The following is a 12,726-nucleotide window of genomic DNA, read 5'->3' on the forward strand; positions in this document are numbered from 1 at the left end:
CAGGTCGCTCCGGCCACTCCGGGGGCAGCTCCGAGGACACCGGATCCCGGGGAGAATCAGCCAGACCCGATCGTGCCCCTGGCGGCCGCGGCGGGTGTGGCCGGTTCAGAGCCTCCTACTTTACCTTTCTCACTCCGACGGCCAGTTGCCCTTCGGACCACGTCCACACCGCTCCCCAGCGCCCCCGCCCCCAGCCCGCGACACCTGGGGGAAACTTCTCCCTCGCCCCTCAATGCAAACTCGGCCGCTCCCCCAGCGGCCGCAAACCGTCCTCTCCCTAGCAACAAGGTTCCGGCCGTAGAGCGAGCGGCTCTAGGTGTAAGGAAGGTGATGTCGTAAAGCCGCGAGTGTCGTAAACCAGGTGCGGTGGGGAGGGGGGAGGGGTGGAGGCGGAGGGGCGGGGGGGAAGGGGGAGGGAGGGAGGGGGAGGAGGTGACTCGAGCATTTAGACACAAGCGAGAGGATCATGGCGGATGGCCCCAGGTGTAAGCGCAGAAAGCAGGCGAACCCGCGGCGCAATAACGGTGAGTGGCGGAGGGGACCGGGGAGCGGCGGAGTCAGGGGGAGCCGGGCGGCTGGGGCGCCCCCGGGGGCTAGGGGGGCGAGCCGGGCTGGGGGCGGCCGGGTAGGGACGGGCCAAGTGGAGTGGGAAAGTAGAAAGTAGTGCTCTCTGCCCCCCTCCGGGCCGCCGCCTCGGGAGCCGCGCCGCGGCCGCCCGCTCTCCCTGAACCGTTATGTCTCTTACCTGGTCTCTCCGCCTAGCGGCTCCCGCCGCCCCTGCCGCCTCGCTGGACCGTTAGCCGCCGCCGCCGCCGCATCCCCGGCGCAGGCGGGCGGCCGGGACGCGGCGTCCACTTTTCTGGGCTCCGAGGGAGCGGCTGTTGCTTCTTTCCGCACTTTTCCCCACTCTTGTGCCCCTCGGCGCCCCCCTCCCCTCCTCCTCAGCGCCCTCGGCGTTTCGTCCCCGCGGCGCCGAGGCCCCGGAGCTGAGGAACTAACTTGTGCCCGGCGCTGCCTGTGTAGAGTAGCTTCCGCGCGCTGCAGCCCCGCCGGCGCCGGCGCTCGGGCCCCGCGGCTCGGCCGGGCGGGCGGCGGCGGGACGCGGCGGCCGCGGGCTGCGTGTCGTCCGTGCGCGCGTGTGCGCGGGCGGCGCGGAGCGCGCGGCGGGCGGACGGGCCGGGCCGGGCCGGCGGCGGTAAAGTTGGGACCGGCCGGCCGGCGAGGCGCGCTCGGCGCGGGACGGGGCTTCGCGGCGCGGGGCGCGGGTGCCTCAGCGCCCTTCCTCTCCCGAGCCCGCGGCCGCCGCCGCGCCCCGAGCGTGGTCCGCGTCCCGCGGGGAGCCGGCGGGGGCGCGGGCGGGCGGGGCGGGCGCCGAGCTGCGGCCGCGGGAGCCGCGGGGGGCGGCGGGTTTGCGGAGTTGTTACCTGGTCTCGGGACCGGGAAGCACCGCAGACAGGTCCCCGCCCGGGAGGACGCCTCCTCCGCGCCGGGATGGGGTGCCGAGCGTGCGCCTCCCTTGTGCTCTTTCGGTTTGGGGAAGTTGTTACCTGGGCCGGACGCGCGGGGCGTGAAACCGGCGAACGGAGCTTGGACGGCACTCCGGGTCTCGGGTGGAAGGAGGGTGGGGGAGGGGCGGCCGGACCGACGGACGCGGGGCGCCGCTGCCTGCGCTGCGGGCCGCGGTGTTTACTGATGAGTGCCGTTGCGCCGGGGACGCACACCCGCCCTGCCTGGCGTGAGAGTTTAGAAAAATAACAATAATGACGAGAGAGCGAGCGCGAGCCCCGAACATGTGGTGGTGGTTTGCACAGTCGCCTTTTGCAGTTGGGAGAGACGGTGTAAGTTGACTGCATGTCTGCTTATCTCGGGCGCCGCTGTGCCCGCCCGCCCGCCCACCGCTCGGCAGCGAACGTCTGCTGGTGGGTATTGTCTGGACAGTTCCTGCGGCGACAGGGCCGAGGCTGGAGCGCGGCCCCCGCCCGCCCGGTACCTGTTTGGAGAATAATGGGCGGCAACGGCCCTGCCGCCGGCTGAGGCCGAGTCTATATAAGGAATTGCACGGACCTAGCGGACCGAGGGGCTCGTGTGGGTTCCTGCGTTATTTTTAAAACGAGTTTCTGAGAGTCGGGAAATAAAGGCGCCTGAAATGGGATCGCCGTGTCCGCCAGAAAATGAGGAAATGCGGGTTTAAGTCAGAACTCCCCGGCGCTCGCCCCACCCCCACGCCTGGGCCCCCTTTCTCCCTCCCCTCTGGGATGCGAAACGCGAGGTTTTGTAACCTTTCCTGGCAATTTCAGATTTTGTGTGGGATTTCCTGTCTCGAAGCAGATACGAAGGTTTTAGGCGGTTTCAAGATGTTTCCTTCCAATCGTAAACGTAATTTTAATATATTCGAGTCGACATTAGAATCACCGCTTTCATGAACGGTGTTAGTTATCGAAATACACATTTGTATTTTAAAGACCTCCGTTAGTTATGATCGATAACTAATATTGGGCGTCCTCATTGTGGAGAGATGACTTGTTACGGCCGCAGCGGAGCACAGGCTATTGCAATTTTAATTTCCTGTTTTAGCGTCAAATAGTGTGTGTGCTATATCGAGCTGTTGCTGCTGTGGCTTTATGAAAGGTAAGTTGGTTTGGAAAGGGCTGTTCGCGTTTTACCTTATTTAAAATGTTCGTCGCCAGAGAAAGGGGCTTTTCTTGTTGCTGACGACATGTGTGTGACATGTGAGTCTGAACCACCCAGCGTCTGTGCAGCTGCTGTAAACATGTTTACCTGAGCAGGAAAGGATGGATTTTCCTCCTAAAGATCCTGTGATACGAATATTACGCCCATAAGGCATATCAACAGCTGACTTAGGGGGAAAAAGCAATCCCGAAAGGTACTTGAAATCAGCAGGAAAGAGAGCTGCTGGACGGCTGCAGCAAATGGCAACTTGCGCAGGTAGAAAAAGATGGTGTTTAGTTTTCCCCTGCGCGTGTCAGCCCCTCCAGTCTGCTGCTTTCATTCTCAAGGGAGCGATTTATTTACCGCGCTTGCTGTCAGTGTTTTTCCTTTGTGTTTACTATTAGAGAAACAGATTTGGGGCTGTTTAGCACAAAATGTCTCGTCTGCAGTGTGCATCACTCTCAGAAAACAAAAGGTGTTTCAGATAGCACTGTGCTACTACAGGTATCTTCCATTTTCATCAGTGTTGGCTCTGTCCTTGTATTTCTTTTTGTTCTCAGATGCATTTCATCCATTGCTGATTATTACAGCCACGCTATTTGATTAAGCCTCATGATTTGCAAATTAAAAATGAAGTTGTATGCCATTGTGTTGTGAAACCTCAGGATAGGTGCTGGTTAAGATTTCTTAGCAACGCAGTCATATTTAAGTTGCAGTTGTTTATTGGAGAGAATCGCTTGGAAAATGTTAACTCTTAAATCTTTTTAATGAAGGAATAAATGATGTATACAGTGGAAGGTGGTCATAGAGATACTTTATGCTGTAATTTATATGTAAATAATTTTTTGTTCATTTTAAAATAAGGCATGCAGATTTTTTGCTAAGCCTTCAGTAAAACATTTTAATTTCCTTTCTGGAATATATCTGCAGAGTAGGATGTTAATGGGAGCATCAAGTAATGTAACTTGACAGGGGTCAAACAGTTGAGCAAGGCTTGGCCAAAGCCTGAAACCTTATGTAGTAACTCTATGGTGATGATGTTAGTGGCTTAAATTGATTTTTTTTTTTTTTACCGTTTATAATGTAATGCTTTGTTTGCTGTATTTTAAAAATCTGCCTTCTCATTTTGCACTTCTCCTGTTTGTGGCTATTTATTTATTTATTTATCTACTTGAGAAATGTACTCTAGCTGCTAATGACCACATACTGATGAATTCACTCTAGATGGACTGGCAGGTACATATCTTCTGTCATTTGCATTTCTACTTGCTGTCTTTGGAAACCACCAGTAGAGGATGCTAACAAAAATGATTATTGGTGTAGTACACCATAAATCTATCTATCTCCTGTTGATTTGGGACCTCTGCTTTGATAGGGACCTTCAGTATAATTCCGGGTCTTACCCTTATTTAAAACTAGCCCTGGGTAAATTAGGCATAAGCATTTTCTAGTCTGCTAGGACTGGAAAGAAGTAGGATTGTTCTAGCTTGAACAGTTGTATAAATTTGGTCTTTTTAAATCTTGCAACTGAGATTGCTGTCAATTTAGTCTTGCTTTAGACCAGTTGTATTACTGCTTTTTTAAAGAAAGTTTTGTTTTATGTTGTTAGGTTTAGAGAAGAATATGTAATGATTGGTCCATATTTATTTTGCATTCTTACTATATATTTTTTTCTTACTATATTTTTAAATCTCCTTTTTCATTCATGGTAAGATCCCTGGAAATACATATTTTTAGACATTAAAAAATGTAAATGGTTGGATATGGTAAGAAAATTTGAAATTGACTGATCGGTGATATTGTGTAATTATTTTTTCATAACTTACATAGACTTAAAACTATACATGGGTTGGCAGACAACTACTGAAGAAGGTATTTACCAGCGGTCACTCAGATGTTAGTGATTTTTATCTTTTCCTTCCGCTTCTGATTAAGATTCAGACTCAGGTAGTGTATAAATTTTTAATTTACCAATTGTAAATTAAGGACTGTAAATTTGTTTTGAAGTTTTAAATGCATTTAAGAGTCTCTGTAGTTTACTAATTATTGTATGCTTGTATTCAAAGAATTCTTTTCAACAAATATAAATTGGTATTGTAACTTATATTCCATGAGATTTAATGTATTTAGTTATGTCTTTTTGGTCTGTGTCTATATAATTATGTTAATGTTACTGTAAACTTTTAGAAGCCTTTCATTAGGTCAAATGTTAGAAGTATTTACTTCCCTAATTTTTTTTTAGGTATTTTTACCTAAATATTTTTTAATGGTATTTCTGTAAATGCACCAACACCAGTACCATAATGCAACAGTAATACTCTTTATCTTGAAATAAGTAGGAATTATGTGAATTATCAGGTAAGCCTGTGTGAATTTCTCATTTTAGGATGTCATAGTTCTTCGAGAGAGAGAGTGTGTGTGTGTGTGTGTGTGTGTGTGTGTGTGTAAATATAGTTTTACATTTCCTGACACAGTTCTTGAGTGTGGTTTTCTAATTCCTAGAGCTCAGTAGTGAATAGGTTTGGTTACTATCAACTTATTTCTTTATGAACTGAGGAACTTTACCACAAAGCCATGACATATACAGTTGTAGCATGGAGCAAAACTTAAACTATCTTATAAATTGAAAGTACCAATCACTTGTTAAAATGACCCTAGTATAAGAGCATATGAAATATTTGGTTAGTACTTTTTTTTCTTTCTTATATCCAGTGTTTTTGAAATGCCATACCCTATGTTTGCAATTTCAGTAACTTTGAAGCATGTGGTGAGAAAGTTATATCAAGTTGGGAATGATACATTTAAAATAACAACTTAATTGTTTCTCATACTTGTGTTTTTTTCCCTCCTTTTTTGCTTTCCCCTGTATAAATCACTTCTAAGCATGTGATTAGAGGCAGATGTAAACACAGATGCAATATAATGTGGAATTATATTGTTAGCTACTCTTAACTACCTGTAGTGAATTGCAATGGAGGAGAAGAAAAGTCATGCAGATGTTGGAAGAAGATACGCATTGGTGTGCGGAAGTGCAATGAGAGGTTAGAGGACTTGGTGAAATGGTAGAAATAGTATTTAGGACTGAAAAAGGTTTCTTAATCCTTGCAGTATGATCAGTAATTTATGGGGAAATGTATGTTCACCTCTAACAGAGCTATGAGCTAAATAAAACAAATACAAGTTCATTGTTGAAAGAAAAGTAAAATATTTTAAGTTAGAAAGATACCCTGATTAGGAAATATAATAAAATGTATCTTTTAAAATACTTTTTAAAAGGCTGTATGTTGTGCCTATAACTAGCTAAGTGATCATTAAACTAGTTATATTAAAAGTAGACAATAAATGGATATACACATAGTAGGAAAAGTTCTGTAGCAACCCTGGTTAAAATTAAATGTGATCTGTTATACAAGCATTGCTATAGGAAATAATCTTTCCTTTGGATGGGACAGTGGCTTTTTTTCTAAGTTTTTCTGGCTTTATTGAGATGTAATAGGCGTACAACATTGTGTAAGTTTAAGGTGTACAGTGTGATGATTTGATACATGTATAGATTGCACGTTTGCCACGATAAGGTTAGTTAACACACCCTTCACCTCACGTAATTACACTCTGTTGTCGCCATGGTGAGAACATTAAAACTACTCTCATAGCAGCTTTCACGTACAGCATACAGTTCTGTTAACTAGTGTCCTCATGCTGTGTGTGCATCAGTTCCCCGGAGTTTATTCGTGTTATAATTGAAAGTTTGTACCCTTTGACAGACATCTCTATGGGACAGCGTTTGAAGAATTGTATCTGCAAAGGAAGCATTCTTAGGACATCGATTTTACCAAATACAGTTTTTCAGTATGCTGTGCACGTGATGGGGTGGGTTATACTGCTTGTTAACCTGAAACGGAGTTTCTTGGAAGCAACATACTTAAATAGCACGGTGCTCTCTAATGAGTAAAGTTTGCCTGTGGATTGTGTTCAGAGAGAAAAATTTAATGTTTACAACTCACTTCATTAATTTTGTTAAAACGTATTTTGGAGTATATCATTTAGGTGTAGATAAACCCAAAGATTCCAGAAGGAACAGCCAAAAAAGCGGAATTCAAGTCCATGCTTGCGTTACATCTATGAAACATTTTATTAGATTCTTATTTTTCATTCTCTAAGAAGTTGTTTTCCTCTTGTTTATTTCGTCAAACATTTCCTTGTTATTTAATACAGGTGCTCTGGAGACATAGGGAATGCAGTTAATTGTCCATGTACACATTTTTCTCCTACAGTCAACTCTGTGTATTTCTGGGACTTGATGTGCAGGGTTTGGGGTCTGCACTGTAGCTGTTGGTGGAAGACCTCATAGCAGGGCAGCGTGGAGGACCTTCATCCTCGCTTTTGCTGAAACAACTGCATCTGTGCTGGAATTATTAGGAACAGATGTTTCGCGACCTCTTAATTCCCACTCCCCTTCCCCCGCCCCTTCCCCATCCATATTTAAACTTCAGTGTGAATGAAGATAAATATGGGAATGATGTCAGTTTCTCATGTTTATTATTGTATTCTAAAAATATTGCAAGACATCTCTTTTCTCTTTTAAAATGTTCCAGTTTCAAAATTTTAGGTATATTCTAATTCCAGCTTTTTAAAGATATTTTAAATATTGTGATATCAATTTTCTTTTTATAAAATGTGACACCACTATTTTTTAGATACCTCAGTTACTATTTATGGCCACCAAGCCACAATATAGTCTAATTTCCCTTATTTTTAATGTCTTCATATCCATTTAATCCACAGATCTAATTGAATGCTTGGTTTTTTATTAAATGCTCAGGGTGACCAGTTTGTTGATTAAAAAATTCATCATTCTCTTGGAATCTTACATTTTTAATATGGAAGGGACTTTTAGGGAATCATCATTTTTAATCTGAAAATTGATACAGATAATCTGAAATTTAGGGCCTTCAAGTAGAAACTCCATACGAGACTATAATGTGTGTTTTGAGAAGGGGCAGCGGTGATGCGTGGAATAGTGGGTAGTAAAATCCTTAACGGAATAGAGTGTCTGAACCTGGGTTCAAGTTAACGTCACTCTGACTTAGGTACTTGCCAAGGCTCTCTGAACATCACTGTATCTCTAATGTTTTCTCCTTTCTGCCCTAAAAAACTTAAGTTGCTATTCATTCCTATTGCTACATCACTCTTCTAAATCTCTTTTGATACTCTTGTTTTTTATTTATTTATTTTTTGGTTGCGGGGGAGGGAATAGTTGGAGCAGAGAGAAAATAATTTCATATGAATAAAAATTAAGAAAAGAAAAAGAAAAAGAAAAAAAAATTGTGGAGCTGGAGGGATTCGGGACAATCATCCGAATCCATTTTTTTCAGATAGGCAAACAGATTCAAAGAGGTAAAAGGACTTTGCCAAGTTCCTATTACTAGTTTGCTTGGACCAGGTTATAGCTTCCCAGGCTAGTAGCTTGGTATTCCGTTATTAGACCGTTTTATCTATGATGATAACAAGGAAGAACTAGAAGCTGCGAATTTTCAAATTTGTCATAGTAAAAACCAAATGTATTGTGTAGAATACTCAATCATCTCATAAAAATGGATTTCTAATCTATTCCCATAAATCCATCAAATTTAACAGTTGATGTGCCGATATCACTTAGAACATTTCAGGTGCAGAGAGTTGGTCTGGTCTGCTTAGAGGCATATACTCCCATTATTTGGATTGTAATTTTCCCTCTTCATTCCCTACCTCAACTCCCATTCACCCTGTCCTTCCCAACCCTCACTTCCACCCAATCTAGTGTGTTTTATATATGTCCTTGGCTATGTCTCTGTCCTTGTAAAATTATCTAGTTCTTTGTGTGTTTTGCATCTGTATACCTGATATTTTGCTGTATATTTTATTTTCGCCACCCCGTGTTGTTCGAGATCTGTTCATGTTCCTGTAAGTACATCTAGTTCATTGCTTCCAGCTGTGCAGTATTTCATGGTTTGTGTCAGCACTTATCAATTACTCATCAGTTCCCCTAATGATGGATGCCTAGGTTGACTCCAACTCTTGGGTACAAATAATTCTGTAAAAACATCTTTTTACATGTTGCTAATGGCTGTGGAAGAGTTTCTCTGGGAACATACATCCAGGCATAGTATTGCTGAGTTACAGGTTAGTCACATATTTAATATCACTAAATTCTGCCAGATTATTTCTAAAATGTCTACACCAATTTTTACCTTCATCAGTGTTACATAAAAATTCCTATATTCTCACATTTTTGTCAGCTTTTAGTATTGTACAACATCTGCATTTGGCTAGTTTGATAGTTATTAAATAGAATATTGTAGTTGCTTTAATATGTATTTTCTTGTTTACTGGCGAGGTTGGTTATTTCTTCATATCCTTGCTAGCCATTTGAGTTTCCCTTTCCATGTCTGGCTTATTTATACTCTTTGCCCTTCTTTTTGGTTTGGTTTCTACTTGTTGATTTCCTAGAATTCCTTGTGTATTTGAGATAGTAATCCCAGTCACCTGTTGACTTTGACTATGGTATGGAAATCCCTAATTTTAATATATTTACATCTGTCAAATATTTGACTTTGTGGGTAGTAGGAAAGTCCTTCCTAATCCATGAATTGCAAAGATATTTTCTTAGATTTTCTTCTAATAGTTTTGTAGTTTTACCTTTCATATTTAGGTCTCTGGTGAATCTGGAGTTCACTTTTTGAATGTAGTGTTTCTTTCTGAAGGGGAGCAAACGTAGTGGTTAAGGGTTTGGGTTGATCCTATAATTTACTAGATGAGTCACCTTGGCCAAGTTACTTAGTCTCCGTATGCTTGAATTCTCCCATATGTAAAATGGGGGTGGTAACCTTAGAGTTTATGAAGCACTGCACTTAGCACAGTTTTAAGCATTCAATAAATGTTTGTTTAAAGTTTTATTTATATTATTAGATTATGTTTGTTTTAAATGCATCTTGCATCAACTGATGCTTAATTCCTTATTCTCTTGTCCACAATTAACTTTAACTGACATAACTGCCATTTAAAAGGATGTTGTTATAAAATTTATTCATTGCTTCTATAGCTTTGACCTTAAACATTGCTTAGTTGTTCTGGCCTTAAGAACAAGGCTGTCCGTTAAATCAGTAATAGAATAGTAATATACACTGAAGCTTCATCTTATAACTATTAGTATATGGTTTTTAGCTTGAGGAAGGCGGCCTTGAACTCTTTTTTAAAGAGCATTATATTGAGAGAGACCTCACCATATTACTTTATGTATAATATTGACCTGAACTTCAAGGATAATGTCCCAGTATTATTCTATTGCATAAAACAAAGAACCTTGAGCTGGGGAGGGTAGATAGGGAGGGTTAGAGGGAGGCTCAAGAGGGAGGGGATAAGGAGATATATGTATATGCATAGCTGATTCACTTTGTTTACAGCAGAAACTAACACAACATTGTAAAGCAATTATACTCCAAAAAAGATGAAAAAAAAATTGAGTAGCTTAATGAATGTGGCATCCACAACTTTTCATGGTTTCATTCATTTAGTTTGGAATATATTGAAGAAGACAGTTGTATGTCTTCCTAAAACATAGTATGTTCTTGTGCTTATGGATCAAGGCAATCCTAAGACAAAAGTTAAAATGCTACCCTGTTTTGTGTGTGTGTTAATAAACTTTATTGAGGTATAATTTGCATTCTACACTGAGGCTTCATCTTATAGCTCTTAGTATATGTTTTTTAGCTTGAGGAAGGCTGTATGTATACACTAGTATGCATGTAACATTTTGGTGAGTGTTGACATACCTGTGGCTACCAGTGTAACCACCACCACAGTCAAGATACAGAACATTTCCTGCTTGTACCTCATCTCAGTCAATCCTCCCTGCATATGCCCAAGCAACCACTGATCTGGTTTTGATCCCTAAAGGTGAGATTTACCATTTCAGCGTTTCATATAAACAGAATCATACAGTATGTGCCATCTGGGTTCTTTTGCTCAGCATAACGTTTTCATCATGTTATTGCATGTATCAGTAGTTCATTCTTTCTGCGTTGCTGAGTAGTCTTCCATTGTGTGATGCAATTAGTTTCTCTCTTCATCTACAATGGGCTTCCTACAGGCAGACCTTGGAGTTAGGTACCAGACCACCACAATAAAATGAATATCACAATAGTGTGTCACATGAATTTTTTGGTTTCCCGGTGCATATAAAATGTTTACACTGTCCTGTACTCTGTTAAGTGTGCAATAGCATTGTCTTAAAAAACAGTGTGCATACCTTAATTAAAATACTTAGTTGCTGAAACGTGCTAACTATCATCTGATAACAGAAGGTTGCTCCAAACCTTCAATTTGTTAAACAAACAAACAAACAAAAAAGCAGTGTCTGCGAAGTGCTGTAAAGTGAAGTGCCATAAAACAAGGTATGCCTGCATTTGAGTTGTTTCTGATACTTTGCTGTAGAATAAAGCAGATATGAGTGTTCACATCCAATTTTTCTTGCAAATATATGCTTACATTTCTTTTGGGTAGAATTGTTGGCTCATGTAGTAAGTGTTCGTTTAACTTTGCAAGAAACTGCCAAACTAGTTTCTAAAGTGCTTGTAACATTTCACCTTTTACAGTGTATGAAAGTTCTAGTTGCTCCAATCCTTGCAAACGTTTGTCCACGTTTTAAATTAGGCTATTCCATGGATGAAGAAGATGTGGCACATATATACAATGGAATATTACTCAGCCATAAAAAGAAACGAAATTGAGTTATCTGCAGTGAGGGGGATGGACCTAGAGTCTGTCCTACAGAGTGATGTAAGCCAGAAAGAGAAAAACAAATACCGTATGCTAATACATATATATGGAATCTAAAAGAAAAATGGTACTGATGAACCTAGGGGCAGGACAGGAGTAACTACGCAGATGTTAGAGAGTGGACTTAAGGACATGGGGAGGGGGAGGGGTAAGCTGGGACGAAGTGAGAGAGTGGCATGGACACATATACACTACCAAATGTAAAATAGATAGCTAGTGGGAAGCAGCCACATAGCACAGGGAGATCAGCTCGGTGCTTTGTGACCACCTAGAGGGGTGGGATAAGGGAAGGTGAGAAGGAGGCTCAAGAGGGAGGGGATATGGGGATATACGTATGCATATAGCTGATTCACTTTGTTATGAGCAGAAACTAACACACCATTGTAAAGCAATTATACTCCAATAAAGATGTTAAAAAAATAAATTAGGCTATTCCAGTAGGTGTGTAGTAGTATCCTTTTGGTTTTAATTTGGATTTCACTGATAACTAATGATGTTGGAGTATCTTTTAATGTACTTAATGGCCATTTCTGTATTTTCTTTTGTGAAATATATGTTTTAATCGTTTATCTACTTTTTAATTGGGTTGCTTTTTATTGAGTTGCAAGAGTTCTTTTTATATTTTGGATCCAAGTTCTTTGTTGAATATAGATATTTAAAATATTTTCTCCCTTTCTGTGGCTTGTACCACATTTGATGAAGTCCAATTTATAATTTTATTCTTTTAGGCTTTGTGCTTTTTGTATTCTAGGAAATCTTTGCCCAGTTGAGGAAGATTTGCTGCTATGTTTTGCTTTAAGTTTATAGCTTTAACATTTAGGTCTGTGATCCATTTCAGGTTAATTTTTGTCTCTACCTTGTTTTGATCTTCATCTGCAACCCTGCCTGAGATAGCCTTGAGTAGTTTGCAAGAGACAAAAACTTGATCTTACTCATGAAAATTCAGTATGAGAATTTCTGTTTGAGGTTTTTAAGAATATTTTTCAGAACCCAATTAAGAACCAAAGCTCTTGATTGTAGAGGAACACAAATCCTGCTTTCCTGGTTTTATACGTTTTTAAACTGAGCGCAGTTTCATTGTGTCTATTCAGCGTTTTCAAGTTTTCTATGTCCTGAACACACTTTGACTTCATGGAGACGTTCAAGGCTAAAGTTGCCGGGAAAGATGCTTGAGAGAGTAGCCAGAGTTGGGCTGAGTGTGGATGTTCTCTTGATGGTCTCTTACTCCTGTGTGGTGTC

General features: G+C 42.0%; 1 protein-coding gene across 2 annotated transcripts in view; it reads left to right on the top strand.

Moving 5' to 3' along the window:
- Positions 1 to 466: 466 nt before the first annotated feature.
- The window catches only part of ZEB1 (zinc finger E-box binding homeobox 1), a gene marked incomplete at its 5' end in the record, with an annotated part of 207,554 nt that continues 195,294 nt past the window's right edge, over positions 467 to 12,726 (top strand). For both annotated transcript variants that reach the window (XM_079700834.1, XM_079700835.1), the window contains one exon: positions 467 to 524. In XM_079700834.1, the coding sequence (XP_079556960.1) occupies positions 467 to 524 (58 nt within the window). The remainder of the gene's footprint in view (positions 525 to 12,726) is intronic.

The sequence above is a fragment of the Hyperoodon ampullatus genome, assembly GCF_949752795.1.
Source record: "Hyperoodon ampullatus genome assembly, chromosome: 3".
NCBI classification, from domain to species: Eukaryota; Metazoa; Chordata; class Mammalia; order Artiodactyla; family Ziphiidae; genus Hyperoodon; species Hyperoodon ampullatus.